General features: G+C 38.8%; 2 protein-coding genes across 4 annotated transcripts in view; both read left to right on the plus strand.

The window, feature by feature from the left end:
• The window catches only part of LOC132393225 (OX-2 membrane glycoprotein-like), a 53,387-nt gene extending 40,720 nt beyond the window's left edge, over nt 1-12,667 (plus strand). The window contains exon 5 of the mRNA XM_059968210.1: nt 6,781-12,667. The gene's annotated coding sequence lies outside the window, so the exon portion shown is untranslated. The remainder of the gene's footprint in view (nt 1-6,780) is intronic.
• Nucleotides 12,668-13,028: 361 nt separating this feature from the next.
• arl13b (ADP-ribosylation factor-like 13b) overlaps nt 13,029-24,362 on the plus strand; it is a 69,120-nt gene continuing 57,786 nt past the window's right edge. The window contains exons 1-5 of one of the 3 annotated variants that reach the window (XM_059968207.1): nt 13,029-13,935; nt 14,935-15,013; nt 20,926-21,047; nt 22,469-22,515; nt 23,327-23,397. In XM_059968207.1, the coding sequence (XP_059824190.1) occupies nt 21,018-21,047; nt 22,469-22,515; nt 23,327-23,397 (148 nt within the window). In that variant the 5' untranslated portion in view covers nt 13,029-13,935; nt 14,935-15,013; nt 20,926-21,017. The remainder of the gene's footprint in view (nt 13,936-14,934; nt 15,014-20,925; nt 21,048-22,468; nt 22,516-23,326; nt 23,398-24,362) is intronic. The other 2 variants (XM_059968208.1, XM_059968209.1) reach the window with 2 other exon arrangements.

Raw genomic sequence — 24,362 nt, forward strand, 5'->3', positions numbered from 1 at the left:
AGATTTCCAGATGTTCCTCTGTGCTCCCACATCCATTTTCAATCGATTATGATTGTGCACTGCACCCTACTTCACAAATAACAGATAATCAGTTCAGGAGTGGCCGCTGCAAGCTGCGTCGCGCCATCTTATTTCCATGTCTCAATGAAGCTAAAGGCACACTGAACAGTGAAGAAAAAGGTGCTGGATGTTCTCTATAGAAAGGTGCTTTGGACCTTAGACCCAGCCACTCCCCCCCCCCCAAAGAAAACTAATGTAGTTATTACTTCTCTTTTATCGCATAGGCCAAGTAATAGATCACAACTAATCCAAAGAAAGAGCATGTCACTGCGCAGGATTCCCATGTCTGGCCATTTACCTATTGCTTCTGTGCTGCCCCCACACTCCACTTACATCATCAGCACCTTTGCCTCAGTAATGTCTCAAAGCTAAGTAGGCAAATAAAAATGTAATGCATAAGATAGTGTTTTGAGTTACTGTTGCCTTTCTGCCAGTGCCCATTCCATAATTTTATGTGTGATTTGTATTAGTATCTTTATGTAGAGTTGAACAGTGTGGAAAAAGGCTAATTGGCTCAACTCATTCATGCCAACTAAGACGCCAATGTAGGTTAATCCCAATTGCCTGCATTGGGCCTGTATCCCTCTAGACTTTTTTTATCCATGTACCTGTCTTTTAAATGTTGTCATTGCAGCTGTTTCTACCAAATCCTCTGGCAGCTTATTTCCTATCCACCACCATCTGGGATCACCTTTACATCCAACCTCTCTCATCTTAAACCTATGCCCTCTAGCTTTCCCTCTCCTACAAAGGGAAAATGACTGACATTCCATTTTATTATGCCCCTCATAATTTTATAAACCTCTTTAAGGTCATTTATCAACCTCCTACACTCCAGGGAAAACACCCCAACCTATCCAATATTTACTGATCACTCAAGCCCTACAGTACCACCAACATTCCTGTGAATCATTTTCCTGCAACCTCCTTCTGATAGCATTGCAACCAGAACAGCACACAATATTCCAAGTGCAGTGAAACCAAAGACTTGTACCACTGTGACACCATAAATGCTAAACTTAAAGCCTCAGCTGATGAAAGTAAGCTTACCATGTGGCTTCTTCATCACTCTCTCTACTTGCTTTGTGACTTCACTGTACTATATATGTGTACAACAGGGGCTTGCTATTTAATCGCGCTTGCCAGGGCCCTGTGTTTCTCTGTTTTATGTCTTGACCCGGTTAACTTCCCAAAATGCTCAACTTTTTATTGATGCAAGTTAGTTAGATATTAAAAAAATTTCTTTGGAATTCCCACTGACCTTCACTATACTCAATGAGGAAGTTGCTTCGTTTGCTGTTATTTATATATTCTAAACCTGTACTAAAATGTTGGGGTGAGCCTAACTTCTGGCAAAGAATTGTTAAGCCAGTACAAAATCTATTTCCTTTTTGAAAATATAGTTGCTGATGAGAAAAATATCCTTACATCAGGTGTGGTTTTGATTATCAAAGACTTGCATGCTGAAGATAAGCTCTTGGTTTCCTAACCTCTGAAGCTGATTGAAGGCTGGATTTTGGAGCTTTATTCTATGGGCTTATTTCTTCTACCTGGTCAATTTATACCTGAAGGGGTCATGGATGGATCATCCATCATTATTCCCCTGTATTCAGTGACTATGTCTAAGAAGTCAGGAAGATAACCACTACATTCCATTCAAAGAAAGCCCTCACCATTACTAGTAATAGGGAATGAGTCGCACAGAAGGCTCCTTTCTCCAATGAAAGCCATAAGAGTTTTCATCGATCCTCTTTGGCCTTCCATTCCTTTGTTGGTGCAAAAGATCCTGGCTTGATTCTAGTGAATGTTTCTTGGACAAGTATTCAGAGGACCAGTCTATTGATCCAAAGAGATGGGAAACTTAAATTCCAGTGCAAAAGAAAATCAATTTTAATAAAAAATGGAGCGCCTGGATTGCTATATGAAAATACTTAGGCAGATGCACCAATGTTCTTCCTTTTTACTCAGTTCAATTCATGGGGAATATAATTCAAGAAGTTAAATAAGCTAGTATTAAAATTATAATATCCATAATGGAGGGCATGTAAGCTAAATAATACCATTGGGAAGGATACCTGAGATTATTATTCAGTATGATATGCATGTGACCATAGACTGACCAAAGTGGTTGAGTTTTAAAGCAATTAGAAATAGCAAGTCATTCAGCTTGGAGAGATTATTAATCATCTTTGAAAATAAATCTTGGTCTGCCAGTAATGTCTGCAACAACTGAACAACTTAAGGAATCTAAAGCACATTGTAGAAAGAACCTGCATTAATCTTCCATCACTATCTCTTAATGGTTTAAGTATTTGGAAGGAAGGTATCAAGTTTCATAATGGCCTTGATTTGGGACAGAAATGTTAGCAATGTCATTGATGTTCATTGCTACTGCTCTATGAATTTAAACCAAGTATGGTTTTCATGCATACATAATAATGTTGAATTGAAAAATTTCTATTAGAGATTTGCTTTGCCTTTGCACATTGTGCTGTATGCAGTAAGGATGAAATTAATCGGACAAATGCAAACATAAACTTTTAGCAAACAAATCTCACTGTAACATTTACTGAATAACTTATGCTTGGTTAAACAAGGTCTAAGTGAGTTTTTAATAGTGAACTAAGCTGTAATGTCTTTTTAGCAACCTCTAAGGCAATAAAACATTAATTTTATGTTTGCACAGTGTAATTTCCTTTCTGAATATTAAAAATTTAAGGGATTTTAAATCAAGCATTATAGAACAGAAATTCACTTACATGGAGCAACGTTTTTGTTCCTTGCACAGGTAAATACCATCTAAAACACAGGAATAAGCAGATTCCATGCAACTCACTGTTTTTTTTACTGGAAAATTAGTTTTTGCAAGTGACGTCTATGATCAGTGTGGATCACTCACACTAAAACATATTTTTATTGGAAAGTTAAGGCCTCTGTCCGTGTTGGTCAGAAGGGACTAACTTTATTTTATCCTTTACATTGAACTCCAAAATAGATGGATCGTCTATGGATTTTCATTACAGTCCAATTTCTACCATTAACAAAACCACATTTCTTTCTGACATTTCATCTCTCCCTCTTCTCATCCCCCATTCTCCTACCCCTCTCCCTTCTGTCTCTGTCTCTGCCCCTCCCTCTCCCCCTCTCTGTCTCTCTCTACCTCCCTTGCTCTTTTTCTCTCCTTTCTCTCCCCCTCCCCTCTTCCCTCCCCCCCCTCTCTCTCTCTCTCTCTCTCTCTCCTCTATCCCCATTTCTCTCTCCTTTCCCCCCTCTCTTTCTCTCTCTCTCTCTCTCATCAATATGTGAACACGCCAGTTAACGGCATTCCGTGTGCATCCTTTTAAATATTTGAAAAATAGCTGCACAAACACAAGTGTGTAAAGTCATGAGGGGCTTAGATAAACGATAGAGTCAAAGGTGAGAAGGGAAGGATTTAATAGGAATTTGCTAGGCAACATTTTTATAGCCTGGTAGGTATGTACAGAATATGGAATTAGCTGCCTGAGGAAGTGGTTGAGGCATATACAATACAATTTCAAAAAGACATTTGGAGAGGTACACTGATGGGAAGAGCTTCAAAGTATATGGGCCAACTGCAGGCATATGGGATGGGCTTGGATGAGCATCCTGGCTGGTAAGGACCAGTTGGTCTGAGGGGACTGTTTCCATTCTTTTTGACTCATCCCCATTAGCAACTCCATCCAGCAACTGAACACACTGTGTTCACATACTTTAGCACATACTTTAATTGTTTTTTAAATGATACTTTGGCTTCCACTTTAATCACTTACATATGTTTGTATCTATATTGGGCATTTTGTCTGTGTGTGTGTATATATATATAATATATATATGAAACATTTTTACTTTGGTTTGATGCATGTAAGAATTTTTAATATGTCAGCCAGCTTGATGATGCCACAACTACTGGGTACCAGAGATACAAATGAACAGACATTTTCACATCAGCAGGTGCAGAGAAAAGGGAAGTCTTTGCACAGAAATCGTAGATCAGTGAGGTTGAGCTTTTTTGCAGGTAGGAGGAAATAGCATTGGCTTGCGGCTGATTGCAAATTATTAGCCACAAAATATTGTGCTCAGCTACAGCCGCCAAGGTATTCTGGGCATGTTAAATCAGCAAAACAATTCTCACATAAACTGATGATGTGCTCTATGGAAGACATCAAAGACTTATGATTTTTTTTTGCATTAGGGTTGTGACACTCATTTCCAAATGAGGATGTTGCTTTAATTCTGAGAAAAATATTTTTTTCCCTCCCATGTCATCTCTAAAACACATCTGGCTTTTATCTCATGTTAAGCACATTAAGACTAGTCATGGAAATAAACTGTCTTGAACAGTAAGAGCCTATATCTGTTGTTTCAAAAGCATGTGCACCCACCCCAACCCCAGCTGAAGTCAATGAGCAGCTCGTTTGTTTTGCTGACTTTGAGGAAAGTGTTATTGTCATTACACCATTTTACTGAGCTATCTCCTTCCTGTACTCAAACTCACCATCATTTGAGAAACAAGCACTACAGAGCAAGCTTGTAGGTGGAGTTGGAGCAGATTCTGGTCACAGAGGCATGAGCGAACAGGAAGTAGAGTAGAGTGCTGATGATGCAACCTTGTGCTGACAATGATTGTGGTAAAGGTATTATTGGCTATCCTATTGATTGTGCTCTGCTGGTCAGGAAATTGAGCATCTAGTAGCAAGGGGAGATACTGACTCCTAGGTCTTAGAATTTGGTTGTAATTATAGGATTAAAGGCGGAGCTGTAGTGAATAAGCAATAGTCTAATATAGGTGCCTTTACTTTCTAGATGTAAACAATTTGCATGGAAATATTGATCAAGTCAATTCAAGTCACTTTTATTGTCATTTCAACCTTAACTGCTGGTACAGTACATAGTAAAAATGAGACAATGTTTTTTCAGGACCAGGGTGTTACATGACACAGTACAAAAATTAGATTGAACTACGTAAAAAAAGAGAAAAAAAACTACACTAGACTACAGACCTACCCAGGACTGCATAAAGTGCACAGAACAGTACAGGCATTACAATAAATAATAAGCAGAACAATAGGGCAAGGTGTCAGTCCAGATTTCCAGTATTGAGGAGTCTGATAGCTTGGGGGAATAAACTGTTACGTAGTCTGGTCGTGAGAGCCCAAATGCTTTGGTGCCTTTTCCCAGACAGCAGGAGGGAGAAGAGATTGTATGAGGGGTGCGTGGGTCCTTAAAAATGCGGTTTGCTTTGTGGATGCAGTGTGTAGTATAAATGTCCGTAATGGTGGGAAGAGAGACCCCGATTATCTTCCCAGCTGACCTCACTATCCGCTGCAGGGTCTTGCAATCCGAGATGGTGCAATTTCTGAACCAGGCAGTGATACAGCTGCTCAGGATGCTCTCAAGACAACCCCTGTAGAATGTGATGAGGATGGGGGGTGGGGGGTGGGGGGTGGACTTCCCTCAGCCTTTGCTGAAAGTAGAGACTCTGCTGGGCTTTCTTTGCTATGGAGCTGGTGTTGAGGGACTAGGTGAGATCTTACGCCAGACTGATTGAGAATACAAAATATAGCAAAGAAAATATATGATGGAAGATAACTTGTTCACTTTTGAAGGACGAGTGATAAAACTGATTTTGATTTAAATAGAGAGAGACTGCAGGAAGTTGCAATACTGAGGGATTCTCATTACAGAAACACAAAAGGCAGGTGGTTAATGACGCTGACTATTATTTTAGGATGGTTGGAGTATAACAGAAATGAAGTGTTATATAATTTTAATGAAGAACTAGTTATATTATTGAGTATTTTGCTTCTCTTATTCATGCCAAGATATATTATAATTGGAGGCAGTTTAGAAAAGGTTTACTGAGGTCAACATTACCTCTAATTTTTTTTAACATCTGTGTGGGCCAACCATTACTCTGAGCAGGAAATTTTTACATGGCCTGGAAGCTGCTCGGCACATAAATTGCTAAATGTTAAGAAAATTATAGCTGTACAGCAACAAGAGCTATGTGTGTGGGAGCATTTCAGTTACTGTGTGGCCATGCACCCATGCAGCTTAGAGGGAACAGTGACTGGGATGATCCTATGTGTATGGGGGTGATAATCCTTTGAGGAAAGGTTGTCAGGCTAGGTCAAATACTCAATGGAATTTAAAATAATGAGGGATGATCTAACTGAAGAATGATAAAAAGTTATAAAATATTTTTCCTTTGTAAGAGAGTCTAGGATGGAGAACATAGTCTCATTTAAGACCAAGAAGAGGAAGAACTTGTGTTGTGAGAAAATGTTGTGAGTCTTTGAAATTCTTTGCTCCAGAAAACAGTGGTGGTTGAATCCTGGAATGTATTCAAAGCTGGGTTAGCTCAGTAAAAGAATCAAGGAATCTGGGTATAGTGTGGGAAAATGGACTTGTAGAATGTCAAATCAGCCTTAATCCTATTAAAGGGCAGAGCAGGCTCAGTAGATCAAAAAGTGCATTTCCATTGCTTTTCTTGTGGTCTCAAAGAACCACTCCTAAATGGGCTAGTGAAATCAATAAATGATGTTTTCAATACCTTGCAGGTTATAAGTTATGACTAATTCTCACACAAACATAGACATGCTCTTCCAAATGCTATGGTACTTAGTAAAATTATAATATAATTTTATTGCATTTTGGTTTCTTAATTTTATTCATTTACAATGTGGATTTTTTTTTTAGGGTTGCAAATTATTTGAAGATTAAGACATCTTGTTCAACAATGGCAGCTCAAATGACAGAACAGGAAAAATCAGTCATCTGATTACAAGCACTTTGATACCAAAACAAGATTTACAGAAATAAAGATTAATAATAAAATATGCTGCTTCTGTATGTATTTGTTATTCCCTTACAAGATTGCTAGATAGTTTGAATAAAATATTGCACAGTGGGTAATTGCAATGAAACATTTACTGTATATAATTCAAATGTAATTTTTAAAATAATCTAAACATTGTGACCAACTATTTTTAAATAACTAAAATCTGTCTTAACAAGACTTGGGAAAAAAGATTTTTTATTTGTTTATTACAACACAGTTGAACATACCGTTGAAAATTTGTTTACATCTGAAATGTAAAATTGATGTATTGCATTAACATACTGTCAGGGTCATTTCTTTATTCAGAAGCTATATTTGATTATTTTCACAAATATCTTGCTGGTTTAATTTCTAGTAACTATATCTTATTACTGAAGTATCAAATGTTGCATTCTGTAAGTAACTTTCTTATCAGTTTTATTTAGTAAGTTGTAATTGTCTTTTTGAGTTGTCAGTAATCTGCACGATATATAAAAACGCATTGTAGTTAAAAACATTTCTAACACTGCAAATGTTGTATTCAGTTTCTTTACGTGTATGTTTTACTGTGAAGAAACTAGAACAATTATTACTTAGCTTTGAACTTTTAACATAAAGCACATTGTTTTATTCCCAGCTGGCTGTTCAATTTTGTATGTGGGAAAATGGATGTAACTAACTTCATCAAAACTTCCCATGAGGAACATTATAAACAAAAGATAACATCATACAACTGTGAGCTCTATTGACCAATGTTTGAGCGTACTTGTAAACCAGAATGTATAAAAGCATTAGGTGTCCTCCATTCAATGGCATTAATAAACATGTGTTTTTAAAGATAATATGATGGCATTGTTATTGTTTTGGAGTAGAATATACTATTTATTCCCCATCTGCTTGTGTGTTTATAATATGGTGCTGAATGGACAGTTGAGGCATGCTGTGTGTCTGTTTTGCAATAACAACATTGTCACCTTCTGCCCAATTAGTGCCTTAATCTAAATATCTGCCTAGCAAATCAACCAATAACGCTTTGGATAGATATTGTCTCTCACTGCATTTCTACAGTGATCAATTGTGAAGCTCCATTTCAGTGGTTCATTTGATTATTTAAGCCAGTGAATCTAGTTTAAATATACAGGGAGATGCTTGTATCAGGCAGGCATCTTGAATTAAATTTTTAATGTCAGTGCTAATATGACATCTGGGCAGAGACTGAATGGATTAACAGAGCAATCAGACATAGCTAAGCAACAATATTAAAGCTGTGTAATGCTGCAGCATCTGATAATGACTTTTTGTGAGCATGTAAACTGCTAACAAAAGAAGATGGCTTGAATTTGAATACAATGATGGCTGAAATCAGGATATTCTAGTATAGATACAGTACAGGATTACTGAACAATGTGAAAATTATCCAGATATATTATGTTCACAAAACATAGGACAAATTTAATCCACCCAATCTGATTAGTTTACACTCAGACATCAACAAAGTAATAGATGGTGTCAAAAACAGAATTATAAAGTGGTGATTGAGCATCAGTGCTAATGTTGGGTACCCAAAGGGCCACTGGGCTGCAGAGCACATCACAGCCTTGGTCCAAGCGTGATCTTGGTCCAATCACAGCCTTGGTCCAAGCGTGGTCCAAGCGAGTTGCAAACAGAAGGTGAATGTGTCTGACCTTGACATCATGGCAACCTTTGACAAAGGGGCCAAACAGGAAAGCACTCCAATGGACAGAGTTGTACATTACACAAAGGAGATAATCATAGTTTTGGAAGTCAATCAAGCCAGCCCAACGACATCATTACAGGATTTCCTCAGGGTCAAACATCATCAGCTGTTTTATCAGTGACCTTCCTTCCACATTAAGGTCAGAAGTAAGGATATTGTTTGATGATAAGTTACTGTTAAAATGAAGCGGTCCACACCTAAATCCAGAATGACCTGAGCCATCATAAGTGGCAGACAATATTTGCACCATAATGTGCTAGGGAAATGTTACTTCCATCAGGAAAACTCAGTTACACAACATTCAATAGCATTATCAGTTCACCACCATCAACAACCTGGGGGTCATCAATGACCAGAATGGCAACTGGACCAACCTCATAAACACAGAGGCTGGTCAAAGACTTGATATCTTGTTGTGAACAATTTACCTCTAACACCTTAAGGTGTTCCACCATCTAAAGCAACAAGTCAATAACATGATGGAATACTCTCTGCTTGCCTAGTTGAGTGAAGATCAACAGCATTCAAGATAAATCAACTTGCTTAATCGTTATCCTATCCAACCACCTTAAAAATGTATTCTCCCCATCACTGTTTACTGTAACATAATGTGCGCTATCAAAAACATGCATTTACTTTCCTAAGCTGCTCCCAAGTCTATTCTTCTTCGGGTTCCTTGCTGTTTGGCGTGGGTGATCATGTCTCTCCATCCATCATGGTCCCTGACCCTCCGAATTGTAGTTGTTGCCTCCCCATTTCTAACCATGATGTTAATCCATCTATCATTCTCATTCTCTCTCTGCCTTTGCTTCTTTTTCCTTCCAGTTGTAACAAAATGTTCTAATGTCTCTCTTCGCATGATGTGTCCAATGAATTTTGATTGCTGTTTTCTGGTTTTTTTAAGTAATGTACATTTTGTTTTGTTCTCTGTAGAACTTCTTTGTTGGTTGTCCTGTCCGTATGTGATATGCATAGCATTCTTCTGAGGAACCACATTTCTGCTGCGTCGATTCTTTTTTCCATTGCATTTGTGATGGTCCATGACGCGCAGCCATACATCAATATGGGAAGAAGGTAGCAGCTGAGAGTTCTAAGGCAGATGTTTTCCTGTTCGTTAGGATGTTTCTCATTTCTGTAAATGCTGTTCTTGCCATTGCTATTCTTGCTTTTATGTCTATTTCACATTTGCCATCAGATGTTACCCATGATCCAAGGTACTTGAAGTTGTGAACTTGTTTCAGGATTTCATTTCCCAACACGATCCTACAGTTTTGGATATCAGGTTTCTTTGATATTACCATTACTTCATTTTTCTTTTTGTTTAAGGTTAGGCCAAGTCTTTCTCTCCCTGTGTTGATGGTAGATACTGGTTTCTGTAAATTTACTTCACTGTTTGCTATCAGTACTGTATCATGCGCGTAGTGGAGGTTGTCGATATAGTATCCTCCTACACTTATTCCAGGTAGTTCTTGTATGGTTCTCGTGATGTTTTCACTGTACAGGGAGAACGGGTCTGGTGATAGAACACAACCCTGTCTGACTCCTTGCTTTATTGGCTGATATTCACCAGTCTCATTGTCTATCCATATGGCTGCACTTTGTTGCCAGTAGCGATTCCTGATTACTCTTGGATCCTTTCCGTTGATATTAATTTTTTAAGCATTTTCATGATGACTTGGTGTTTCACTGTGTCAAAGGCTTTTGTGTAGTCAATGAAACAGAAGTTTAGGTCTTGTACTTCTATTGACCTTTCAATAATATTCCTGGAAATATGAGAGGCATTTGATGTTCCCTTGCCTTTGACAAAACTGCACTGTTCTTCACTGATCTCTGGTTTAATTTTGTTTCTTATTCTGAGCATGATGATTCTAAGTAGAATTTTTGTGAGGTGGCTCATTAAACTCTGTGTTGTCCACACTCTGTCATCACAAAGAAGAAAATGTAAGGAAAACGAAGAAGCCTACATATCCTTGCATGCACAGATAACAACCAAGTGCAAGGAAGCAAAAGAAAAGTGGCTTAAGGACAAATGTGAGTTAATAGAACAATTGCAGAAGACCAACAACAGCAAATGTATGCACGATGAGATCAAAGAAGAAAAGCGGGGCAACAACAGGATGTATAAAAGCAAAAGACGGCTCTACAATTATAGAAAAAGGAAAAATACTGCAAAGTTGGTCAGAATACATCAAAGACCTATACGACGACAAAGACCGAGAGGACAACTTTGATATTGGCAATGATAATGAGGGCCCAGTAATACTGAAAGAAGTGCTATGAAGAAAATGCAAAAGGGGAAATTATCAGGACCAGATAACATTCCAGTTGAACTGTTTGAAGCGCTAGAAGATTTTGGTGTAGAGCAATTAACAATCTTATTGAATAGAATATGCAACAGTGGCAAAGAATCAGAAGATCTTTTAAAGACAGTATTTATTACACTGCCAAAGAAACCAGGTGCAACAGAGCGTGGACAATTAGTTTAATGACCCAAGTCTATTATCTTTATTTATCTATACGCCCAAGAAGAACAGGGCGTTAAGTGCATGGAAACACCACTTCTTGCATGTTCCCCTCAGGTCACACAACATCCTGATTTAGAAGTACTCTATCCATCCATTCTTTCATCATTCCTCACTACAAACCTGGAATCCCTATGTAACAGGGTTCTTTGGGGTACCTTCACAAAAATATCTTCAGCAGTTCAAGAATGCAGCTCAACACCACCCTCTCTTACACTAGTCAGGCCGCATTTGGAGTATTGTCAACAGTTTTGGGCCCCATATCTCAGAAAGGATGTGTTGTCATTGGAGAGAGTCCAGAGGAGGCTCACGAGGGTGATTATGGGAATGAAGGGGTGAACATATGAGCAATATTTGGCAGCTTTGGGCCTGTACTCACTGGAATTTAGAAGAAGGTGGGGGTACCTCATTGAAATCTACTGAATGTTGAAAGGACCAGATAGGGTGGATGTGGAGAGGATGTTTCCTATGGTGGGGGTATCCGGAACTAAAGAGCACAGCCTCAAAATTGAATGGCAACCTTTTAGGACAGAACTAAGGAGGAATTATTTTAGCCAGAGTGTAGTAAATCTGTGGAATGTTCTGCCACAGACTCTGGTGGAGGCCAAGTCCGTGCAGGTATTTAAGGCAGAAGTTGATCGTTTCCTGATTGGCCAGGGCATCAAAGGATGTGACAAGAAGGCAGGTGTATGGGGTTGGGTGGGATCTGGAATGATCATGATGGAATGGCGAAGCAAACTTGATGGGTTGAATGGTCTAATTCTGCTCCTATGTCTAATAGTCTGATGGTCTTGTGGTCTCTCAAGTACAACCTGCCTTGGCAGCAATGCTATAATCCTAATAAATAAATAAATGTAACACTTTGCTTAGGCAGTTACTGAAGATCTATCATCTTTGGCACATGGTCTTTATTTGGCAGATTTGACTAACTCTCTTTGATACAGGTATGTGGCATTTTTCAGGGGAGCAACAGTAAATAATTGTAAGCTTCTTGCAACAAGGATTCATAAACAGAATAAAATGTCTGTTTTTGGATTTTCAATAACATGTTGTCTCTGCGGAGTAGACAGTGGGTTGTTTTAATTACAGACATGAGCAATAGGTTGGTTTTGTTTTATATTTAAGAAGTGATTCAAATACTGAATCTAATTTAGGAAAATTACATGTTCTTTTGACCTGTCCATTAATTTCTACTGCCTTGAAAATACTAGGCCTATTTGGCACCATTTGTGCCATTTTCTACCATTACTGATTTATAGGTATTAAATGCCACACCACTGTAATGTCAATGGAAACAATAAATGTTTGTGGAGAATAGGGTAACAATTAACGAATCGCTGTGTACATCATGATTGCATAAAAAGCATCAAATACTCTTTGCTGGCCCCTTTAAAGGGACTGAACACATTCTCTCTGATAACATCTTTTTTCTAGTATATTGAGAATTTTCACTCTTAGAGGATGGTTCTAAGTCCACATCTTTTTAATTTTCTGTTGCATATTTGCCATTCCTCTCACCCTATTTCTAAAGAGAAAAGGAAACACTAAATATCTGGAAGGTGTCGCATTAACTGTAATCTTCCTGCTATCACAGGAGTCACTGAGCATTTCCAACATTGCCTTCTCTTTTCTTATTTCCAATATTTGCCCTTGGGTTTTTAGTTTATAATTCTAAAGTTCCTTCGGAATACCATCCTCTGGTACATATGGAGGACAAGCTGGACAAGAGGGTCACTGTACTTATGTGCCAGGACTAGTATTTACAGGAGCTGCTCTGCTAGCACTGGGTTAAGGAAAGAAACTAAGATATCTTACAGTGCCTAAGAAGTAAAAGTCACAAAGATGCTGAATTTTTGTAGTGTCTCCATTAAATAGCATTACTAAGGGTGAGTATGATGACACATAAAATAAGTGAAAGAACGTTGCCAATGCAGACATCATGCATTACAAAGGAATTTCTCAGTATCTCATAGATCTAACATATCACCTACCCAGATGTGGTTAAGATACTTTAAGGCAAAAAGCATCTCCACTCCTCTGTATGTGACAGGGTACCATAGGTACAAGCCGTGGTCTCTGATTCGGTGGCACTGATATACTTAGGGCCATCCTCAGTCATTGGGGTGCGTAGTGGATAGTGGAAATTATTCCCTGTTAACATTTTTTTAATTTTATGATTTGACGTTTCGTTGTTTCCCACTCTCTAAAAAATATGTACAGTTGATGAATTCAGTTCACTTAGATGAAAAGGTTAAAAAAATTGTAAAAGAAGGAAATGAATGAAACCTGTATTTTCTGATACGTAGGGTCTGCGGTGATGCACGATTTTAAATCTGGTCTGCTGAAATAAGAGGTTGCAGTTCTTTCACATCACTTCATGATCTGCAGACAGACCAAAGTGAAAGGCCGGATTTACTCGGCGCGGCCGCAGTGGCCGAGCAAAGGCGGTTGCACTCGCTCCCGCTCCAGCCAAAAATCGAAGACGGGGATGGAGCGAGCGGCCTTTAATGTTGTGACGTCACTGAGCTGCCAGGCGACGCGTGTCTCGTTTCAAATGTTGCCAGGACGACGATAGAACCAGGTAACCCCCTTCCCTGCCCCGTGGTTACAGGCGCCGCGAAAACCTGGCGTTCGTTCGTGTTTGTGCACAGCAAGTGGCCGGCGAACGGCAGTGAGAGAGAGTCCAGCAACCGAGCTCGCAGCGCCAGCCTCCGCTTTGCTAGGGGAGAAGGCCCGGGGCCCCAGTGTGCCTCCCGTAACTCCCTTTCAAGCAGGTAATTGGCGAGGCCGGCGCCTCTGCAGAAAGCAGAGATTTGTTGTGTGGTTTAATTGGGTGGCGTGAACTTCATCTTTTCTTTGTCCGAGATTGGCGTTAACCACCGGAGGCTTTCATCGGTGCTTTTGGGGAGGATCAGGGAATCCCTGAAGACATCTCGGCTGCTAAAGATCTTTAGTGTGGTGTGTGGGGGGGGGGGGGGGCGCTTTGGACATTATTTCACTGAGTTGGAGCTTTACCTGACGTATAAAATAAACCAGTTTTGCTCCAAATCTTACGTATTTCTGTGATGTTTTTGATTTGTTTCAAATAAATTACTGAGTAAGTTATTCATAAATTGCACGGTTATTATTGGGTTAGCACTGCTCATGGATAATACCGTTCCGTTAATACATTTCAGATTCATTCATCTCTAATGTAGTACTTCTTTCTATGCTTACTATTTTCACCTTTCTTGCTTCGTCCAGGTAACCCTATGATGTGAACGACCATTGTAGTATTTATGTTCTATAACAAAGATTTGCCTGGAGGTGACATTAGGATTTTTTTCACTCAGCCAAAGGTTATGGTCTGGAATTCATTTTTGTGAGTGATTAGTCAGAGCAAAAATTGTTGCGGTGCACTCCTAATACTGGAACTCTGAAATAAAAATAGAAAATGCTGAAAAATCTCAGCAGGATGATTCCTTGGTTGTTTACAACATTTGTTTCTAATGGTAAGGTTTGGGGGGGGGGGTTCTTGAATTAGTGACTCAAAATAAATTGAATGTGAACACACTTTAGGTTATAACTAAGGACAGAAATACATTTTTATAGTAAAATTTTCTAAATATGAAGTGTGATTTTATGTAATCTGTGACTTTGTTTCAAAACACTGATAATATGGATCTTAACTGGCATTTTCAGGAGTAGAATTCCTAAATACTTTCTTCTCAAAATGAATCTTAATCTGTTTTTAAATCAATATTCTAATTAACACAATTCTTTAAATTTGGTAGGTGGGAGGTGTTGGAGTGGAAGGAAGAAGAGATTCGACTTCTGAACAACATTGTTGGAACTTCTTGAAGCTTTAGTGAGGTAATAATGTCATAACATTTTCCACTGTATCTTTACTGCTTGAGAAAAGTGTTTTTATGTTTTTATTCATTATTCAATTTCTAAGCATTGCTGGTAAGGTTGGAATTTATTGTCCATCCCTTAATGCCTTAAAGAAGAAGCTGGTGGGTTACTGCTTGAACCATTGTGGTCAGTCTGATGATTGTGCTGTTACAGTACTTTTGGGGAGTTCCAGAATTTAGAATCAGAGATGAAGAACTATAAAAAAAATAGACATGGGGAGGCACAGTTACTAGAGCAGCTTTCTAATAATTCCAATCCAGAGCTTTGGTGCTGTTTATGTGGAGCGTGTATGGTCTTCCTTTAATCAGAAACGCAGTTAAAGTTTCAAGTAGAAGGCCTTTTATCCCAACTATGAAAGGGAAAATCTGCAGGAAGTACCTGGGAGCAACTTTCATAGGGTCACATCAGGTTGACTGTAATGGATAAGCTGTAACCAGGGTTATCTGGTTAATAAGTGAATGGGAGCAGTTTGAGAGTGGGGAAATTAGCAGAAAGAACGTAGGAGTTGTGAAATCCAGAACAGGATTGTGTCATTGTGTCACACATGGACAACTGATTGAAAGTGATAGGAGAAATCAAGTGACCAGAAGCTGTGGAATTCAGTAGTGAGTCCAGAATGCTGAAACATACTCAGGCAAGTCAGGTGCTGTTGCCCAGGCTTGTGCTGGGCCTGTTGAATTCTGGTGTTTAAATCCAAGCTTTCTTTAGAAGTCATGAATGAGGCATTAAATCTTGCTGCTTCGCAATTTGTTTTGTTAAAGAGTTGATAAAACTAAGAGAACAGGAACAGAACTGCTTAGCATAAAACTTTATACACAAACGATAATAAAAATTCCACAAAAGAAAGACAACCACTTAGGAAGTACTTATTTAATACTGCCATAGAATCAACCAATTAACCCTTGTAAGGCGATAGGCCCGGTGGAAATCTGTGCTAACCAACTGGCAAGGGTGTTCAATCTCTCATTGCTGCATTTGGAAGTTCCCACCTGCTGCAAAAGGGCAACAATTATTCTGGTGCCCAAGTAAAGTAGGGTGAGCTGTCTTAACAACTGTCATCCAGTAGCATTCACATCTATAGTGATGAAGTGCTAGGAGAGGTTGGTTATGGCTAGAATTAATTCCTCTCTCAGCAAGGAGCTGAACCCACTGCACTTTGCCTATTGCCACACTAGGTCTGTGGCGGATGTAATCTCATTGGCTCTTCTTGCGACCTTGGATCATCTGGACAATATAAATACTTGTTTAAGAATGCTGTTTATTGGTTATACTGCAGTGTTTAGCATAATTATTCATATAGTTCTGATTGAAAAGCTCCAGAACTTGGGCCTATGTGCCTCCCTCTGCAACCGGATCCTCAACTTCCTCACCGGAAGACCACAATCTGTGTGGATTGGAACTGACATTTCCACCTCGCTGACAGTCAACACTGGTATACCTTAGGGAAGTGTGCTTAGCCCGCTGCTCTATTCTCTCTACACCCATGACTATGTAGCTAGTCACAGCTCAAATGCCATCTATAAATTTGCTAACAATACAACTTTGTTGGCAGAATTTCAGATGGGGACAAGAGAGAATACAGGAGTGAGATAGATCAGCTAGTTGAGGGGCAACACATGATCCCTCATAAGGGGATCAGAAGTGGAAAGAGTGAGCAAGTTCGTTTTCCTGGGTGTCCAGTATCTTTGAGGATCCTGGGCCCATTGCAACGATGCAGCTACAACGAAGGCACGACAGCAGCTATATTTCATTTGACATTTCAGGAGATTTGGTATGTTACCAAAGACACTTTCAAACTTCTACAAATGTACTGTGCAGAGCATTCTAATTGGCTGCATCACCGTCTTGTATGGAGGGGCGGGTGGTTACTGCACAGGAAAATAAGCTGCAGAGAGTTGTAAATTTAGTCAGTTCCGTCATGGGCACTAGTCTCTGTAGTATCCAGGACATCATCAAGGAGCAATGCCTCAAGAAGGCGGCATCCATTATCAAGACCTCCATCACCCAGGAGGTACAGATGCCTGAAGGCACACACTCAAAGTTTCAGAAAAGCTTCTTTGGCTCTTCCATTTCTAAATGGACATTGAACCCTTAAGCACTACCTCCTGACTTCTTTATTTCTATTTTTGCATTGCTTATTAAATTTAACTATTTAATATCTATTGTAATTAACATTTTTTCTATTGTTAAGTATTGCAGTGTGTTGCTGCCGCAAAGATGGCAACTTGCATGACATATCCCAGTGATACTAAACCAGACAGATTTAGATTCAATGATAAATTACTTGCCACTTAGTCAAAGAACAAAGAAACTCTAGAATTATACTTTGTATAGCCAATAGAGGCATACCAAATTGTTATGTATATAAAGGCCACTTAAAGTGTAAATAGATAGTTTATTTTTAAACTTCAAAAAAATGACAATAAAGATTGGTCAGATCCAATAATTTCCCCGCACCCCGTTTAGAATCATTACATTTGAAAATTCAGTAGAAGAAAAATTGTGTGGTATTTACATTATGTATAAGTAATCAAAAAACTACTTGGATTATGAATTATCAAAAAGCATATATATTCTTCAAAGTATTCATAAGATTATGTCATGGTTAGGCAGATTAGTAGGAGTTTGAACTATTCTGGTGATGATTGCCTATAAGTGAATTAAAAGAATGTAAATTGTGATAAAGCAGATTAGTGTGAATAATATGACTTGTAACACTGTATTAAGTAACCCCAGCTTCCAAGACTTAAATGAATCCAATCAAAGAAACCCCATCCATTAGATTGATGTATTTTTAACTGCTCCTTTGCGAATATGATCAGCCAAATTAGTTGTCTTTCGTGTCTTCAAACCTATAACTGTACATGATCCCGCCCTCTTAGTTGCTAAGAGAAGATCGAATGGCATACCATTCTACTTTTACCTTCACTACCAAGTGGCAATTTTGCTCAGTGCTTTGATAGGTGAGGTCTCCAGGTCACACACTCTGCTTGAGACCTCACCTCTTCCCTTCGACACAGCAATGTGCCAGATTTCACAATTGGCTGGAAAATGCCATCAAAATGTAGACCACAGGTTCCAGGCTTAGTAGCAGAATCATAAATGAAAGAGGAAGTATGAGGTAACTTTGTGAACTGACTGAAGGGCATCACCTTTTGTTAAGTTGTTCGCTTCACTTGAAAACTTGTTCACTGTTACCAGGACATCTGAATATCATTGACACTTTGACAAAGAAATATAGTCCACTTGTAAGTGTAAAAATGGACCTGTTGGGGCAGGAGCACTTAGTTGTGGTAGCTTTTCCCCAATCCATGATTTGTTTTTTTGGCATGTCATGCATTTCTCAAATATATTTTTGAGCTTGTGCCCTGAATTTTGGATTCCACCACCATTGGGAGAATCTTTTGCACTCCATTGTGGCCCAGGGAGTATATTTGCTGTGCTGGGTAAAGAAGCAACTTAGCTGGAGTTATTTGTCTATTACTAGTGCTAACTCTCAATACTCCATCACTGTTTAACTTCCCACCACTCTGCATCTAGAACCACTTTACCTGGTTAAAGCATTGTGCTTGCATCTTGAATATCTTGTTTGTTTGTTTGTGATACTGAGTTCCACTGTTTCCGTAATTCCAGTTGTGGGTTCTTGATACTTTTGTCTCTTCCCGTGCTGCCTTTTTGGCAATATCATCCATGAATGTATTTCCATGGTTTTCAATTGTTGTCATTTTAGAGTGGCTTTTACATTTTAATACACCAACTTCTGATAGCAATTGTATGGCATCTTGTATTAGTTGGCCATTCTTGATTGGGATTCCTACAGCTGTAAGAAATTCTTTGCCTCCATAAGTTTCCAAAATCATGAGCAACTTCAAAAGCACATTGAAAATCAGTGTAGATATTAGCTGACCCTTCTGCCAACTTCCAGGCCTAATCAAAGCTTTGTCGTGCAGCAATACCAGGAGGCATGCTTCTCGATACTAGCATTTCATTTCAGAAACAACTACCCATTCAGCCATTCAAATTCCTCTTTTGATCATTGAAGAGCCATCAGTGTATGGAATCAGATCTTTGGCACCATAATAATCAACAGGACGCTGTAGGTCTCCGTGTTCCTGAACTAAAACTGTGATGATGTGTTTTTCATTGATATGTAGGGTAAAATGGTTTACCTATGTCGGGCATTCTTGATGTTGGTGCAGTCGTAATGTCACCATTAAAGTTGAAATACTTAGAGTTGTTCCTCAATTTTGTGTTGGGCCCCGATCTAAAAGTGAAGGTTTCTATAGAAAATCAGGCAAAGTGGGACGGAGAATTTAAATGACAGGGAACAGAAAGCTTAGGCATCCTCTTGCACACTGAACCCAGAGGATGATGATGGATGGCTGATAATACTCATCTGTCAACCATTCCACCTTCACTGGAATTTATGGTTACATTTGACATGATCTTTCAACCATACGGTTTCACTACATTCTTCTTGCCTTCATTATTTCCTGTTCAGTTTTTCTTTTCATCTGGTGAATCAGATGTTATTTTAAGAATCTTGTATTTAGCATGCATGTTGTGCAAACAATACAATACACACTAATCATAAAATTATATGTGTGTAGTCCTGATTTAATTTTTTTGGAGGTCCTAAATGAGTACTTTGTATCAATATTTATCAAGGAGAAGAATGTGGATAGGAAGATAAAGTGTGGAACACAGTAATTTGCTAGGGCATTTTGAGATAAAGGAAGTGGTATTGTGAGGTCCCTTTAAATAGAATATTAAGGTGGACAAGTTCTCAGGGCCCAGGTTATTGCGAGGGGCAAGAGATAAGAATGCTGGGGCCTTGACTGATATCTTTGTGTCCTGTTGAGCCAATATGGACATCATAGATCTGGGTTGTAGTCTCACTTCAGTGGTAGGAATGTTACTGGAGAGGATTCTTAGGGATTGCATTTGGGAGACATTTAAAGTTTTGATGTGTGGATGGATCTTGAGGTCTAGGTTTATAGCTTTCTGAAAGTGGCTACACAAGTTTATAGGGTAAGTTCAGGAGTTGGGAAGTTGTGTTGAATATATAGACCCCATCTAGAGTATTCCATTCAGTTCCAGTTTCCCCTTTATAGGAAGGATGTTGAGGCTTTGGAGAAGGTGCAGATGAGCTTTAGCAAGATGCTACTTGAATTGGAGAACATTGTTATAGGAGATGTTGGGGCAAAGTTGCGTTGTTTTCTCTGGAATGGTGGAGGCTGAGGAGAGACCTGATAGAGGTTTATAAGATTATGAGAGGCATAACTATGAGAGGCCAGTGTATTGTTCACAGGGTTGAAATGTCTAATACTAGAGGGCATGTATTTAAGGTGAGAAGGGTTAAGTTCAGAGGAGATACATGCGGTGCAACTGTTTTTACACAGAGATCGGCGGGTGCTTGGAATGCACTGCTTGGGGTGATGGTAGAGCCAAGTACAATCGGGTCATTCAGGAGGCTCTTAGTTGAATGAATGAGCAGGAAATGGAAAAATATGGCATTGTATAACTTGGATAATTAATATTGAGATTTACCAGTAAATTAATCAAAAAATCATTCTTGCTGAAAATCTGAAACAAAAACATAAATGCTGGTTATGCTCATTAGGTCAGACAGTGACAGTGTTTTATTTCTTTTTCCACTTAGGCAACCTGATTTGCTGAAAATGCACATTTTGCATTTGCCAACCTCGGTTGAAAGGGCTTGGTCATTAATGCCCAAACTAAAATTTAATTTATATTTTCTTCATACTTTAAACTTCAGTCTTTTTTTTCAATGAAGTAGCATTGAGTTTGTTATTTATAGTTTTGAAAGTGCTTTTTTTGTGTTGTAAGCTCTCTTTATTCTGTTGCAGATGTTGATTTCTAGTTGGTTTATCTGCAGCTGAAGTTTGATCCTCCAGTATTTCAGAGAAGATATGTTTAATCTCATGGCTAACTGTTGCTTATGGTTAAAACGTTGGCGAGAACCTGTCAGGTATGATTTTAAATTTGCTTTGACTGAGCTTCTTGTCAATAATGCTACGTGATTGATCTGTGTACAATTGGATTTGAAAAGCAACTTCTGAGTGGCAAGTTTCATTCTAATAAAGCCAAGGATAGTTCCAAAATAACCTTACCTCAAAAATGCAGTGTTTTTCAAAAAGTTGCACAGCGATAATGCCTAGCTGTGTGTCAGACAGCAACATAAATTATACTATCAAAGGAAGAGAATTTCACCATTTCTAACATTAAATATTTACCTTATATTCCATTTGTGCTTCATTGTCTTTAGCGCTCTCAGTTATTTGTTGTCAATATCAGTTTGCTTGTGTCTTTTAATGTTGTTTCGATGTCCATGTGGTTAAAAACAAGTGGGTATGAATGGGGAAAGGTAATTGTTCACCTCAAAATTAATATTAGCATTAGGCACATAAGATACAAAAAGAGAGTACCATGACTGCTGACAATAGAGTAATTTGTTTTCAATCATCATTTTCATTTAACACTTAAATTATTTTTTTATGTATGGAAGAACTATGATTTTACAGTAAATTTGCCAGCACAGTGAGTAAATCCTTCTGTGGATTGAATGCTACAATTTATTTCTCATTCTTGTCCCCAGCCAAATTGGACATTCTCCCACATCTGTACTAACCTGGTGCAGATGCAAGTCCTTAATTGTCCTGGTTCACCTTATCCTAATACTTTAGTATTTCCATCCCCCATCAAAAAGGTGTTAAGTCTCCACATTTTCTCTTTTAGCTCCTCCCACTTTCTCCAAACTCAGGGTGTAGCCATGGGCACCCACGTGGGCCCCAGCTATGCCTGACTTTTCATTGGCCATGTCCATTTTCCAACCCTTCCCTGGTTATGCTCCCAAACTCTTTCTGCACTACATTGATGACTGCATTGGTGGTGCTTCATGCACCCATGCTGAACTCATCAATTTCATCAACTTGTCTCCAACTTCTACCCTACCATTAAATTCTCTTGGTCCAGCTTCTTAATTCAACCCTTCTCCTCCACCCACCTGGCTTCACCTATCACCTTCTTCCTTCCTCTCCCTCTGCCATCTTATTCTAGTATTTTCCCACTTCCTTTCCAGTCCTGATGAAGGGTCTTAACCCAAAGTATCGACTATTGATTCACTTCTATAGATGCTGCTTGACCTGCTGAATTCCTCCAGCATTTTTTATGTGTTACTTTAGAGGTGATTTGACCTCATTCAGTGAACTGCTAACATTCTGCCTCTGGTATGTCCAAATAGCCTTTGACAGAAGGTAAAACTTCCATCGTTTTGTCTCTGGTCAAAGTCTGTAAGAGTTTTTATATTTGTTTGGTCATCAAAGGTATTTAAACATAATTATTTTAATGATTCAAAGAAACTAAATTAAAAAAAATACATTTTATTTGCAGAATAGGAACCTCCATTCAGATTCATGGGTATTTCCATCTTATAACAGGTATTATTAATTTTGTCCACTGTAATGCTGGGGGAAATTTGCCTATAACTCTAATTTATTTATAATTAAGTAGGAGGTATTTTGCTTAATTTCTTTTTGTTGGCTGCCTTGTGATTCAAGATCTGTCCACTTTTGATATATCAACAGTTTACCAGTTGTACAAATAATATCCAGCCTCTTACACAATAGTTACCTTCGTGGTAAAGATAGTTTTATAAATTAAAATAATTTATAACTAAGTAGGCTACTTTCTGATGACCTTGTTTCTAAAGGAAAATTTCCATGTTAAATATAAGTCAGCTTGGTGAGCCACTGGAAATTGGCCTCTGCAGATTAATCTGTCAGTGCCATTTACCTTTTGACTTTTTGTGGATTGCAGTTCACTGAAGTTCACTTGTTCAACATCTGTCATGTGTTAGGACTTCCACGATACTGGTAATTTATCATGACAGGAAAACTGAGTCACAATGTGAATACTCTATTAGTAATATTTGAATGGAGTATTCAGTTAACTCTCTGCTTGTGTAAGGTAATATGGATGTTTGGAATTTGTTACTCAGCAATACTCATTAGCAGTTCTGTGTTTGTTGAATACTGCAGAGACATAGTTTAGTTACGTCTTGGAAGGATTAACTTATGAATCCCTCTTGGGGTGAAAAGTAATTTAAAATAGGAAGATGCACTGGCACATACACACATGATATTACAGTATAACAAATGAAACACAGGAGAACTGAATCTGCCACCAGTATAGATGATAAGCCAATGATCAAATGTTGTTCAAAAGTAATGCAGCACATTTGTTTTACAGGAAGGTAACTCTAGTAATGGTGGGACTGGATAATGCTGGAAAAACTGCAACTGTAAAAGGGATTCAAGGAGGTAAGCAATCTCTGGAAAAACATTACATTTTTACTCTAATCCTTTCCTAGTTGTAGGATTCAAAACACTAAGCTTAGCTCAATTTTATCTAATAGGTTCAAAGGTCGTTTAATGTCAGAGAAATGTATTTAATATATATCCTGAAATGCTTTTTCTTCACAAAACATCCACGAAAACAGAGAAGTGCCCCAAAGAATGAACGACAGTTAAACATGACAACCCCAAAGTACCCCCACCCAGCTCTCCCTCCCGCGCATAAGTGGCAGTGAGCAACGATCCTCCCTCCCTCCCACCAGCAAAAATAAGTGCGCATCGGTGCAGTCACCGAGCCCAAGCGTCTGCTAAGCAATAGCAAAGACGTAGAGCAAATTTACCCCAAAAGCTTTGCATTTCATCCGAATTTGACAACCTACAGGTTCTCTTTCTCCCTGGCAAGGGATGCGAGTTGTCCCTCATTTTCATGGCAAGTGGGAGACATAACAGCAACCCACTGGTTTACGATCTTAGAAGTTCATTTTGCCGCTTTTTTCAAGCTCTGTGTCTGAAGATCGCAAAGACATTGAGTCTTTGGGCCCACAGCCTCCCCAACAACCAACCCTTGATCCGTCTGTCTCCAGAGCCCCAAGATCTTAGGCTTCTGAACACAATCAAGATTCTCAGGCCAAATCCTTGGCATGTCAAATAGCGGCCAGTCATGGAACCCCAAGAACGTGTCCCATTCCCACAAAGAACTGAAGCCTGTGTGTAACTCCAGGTCAAAGTCTTCAAAAGAACCCTGAAAGAATAAAATAAAGATATTAAAGGTAGAACTAGAGCTGTTTCCAAAGATGCGAACAAAGGAATCGCCGTTAAGCCCCACCCCAATTTCTCTTGCTATACTCTGAATTTACATACCTCATTTCCAGAAAAGTTGGGATATTTTCCAAAATGCAATAAAAACAAAAGTCTGTGATATGTTAATTCAC

Source organism: Hypanus sabinus, chromosome 4 (genome assembly GCF_030144855.1).
Source record: "Hypanus sabinus isolate sHypSab1 chromosome 4, sHypSab1.hap1, whole genome shotgun sequence".
NCBI classification, from domain to species: domain Eukaryota; kingdom Metazoa; phylum Chordata; class Chondrichthyes; order Myliobatiformes; family Dasyatidae; genus Hypanus; species Hypanus sabinus.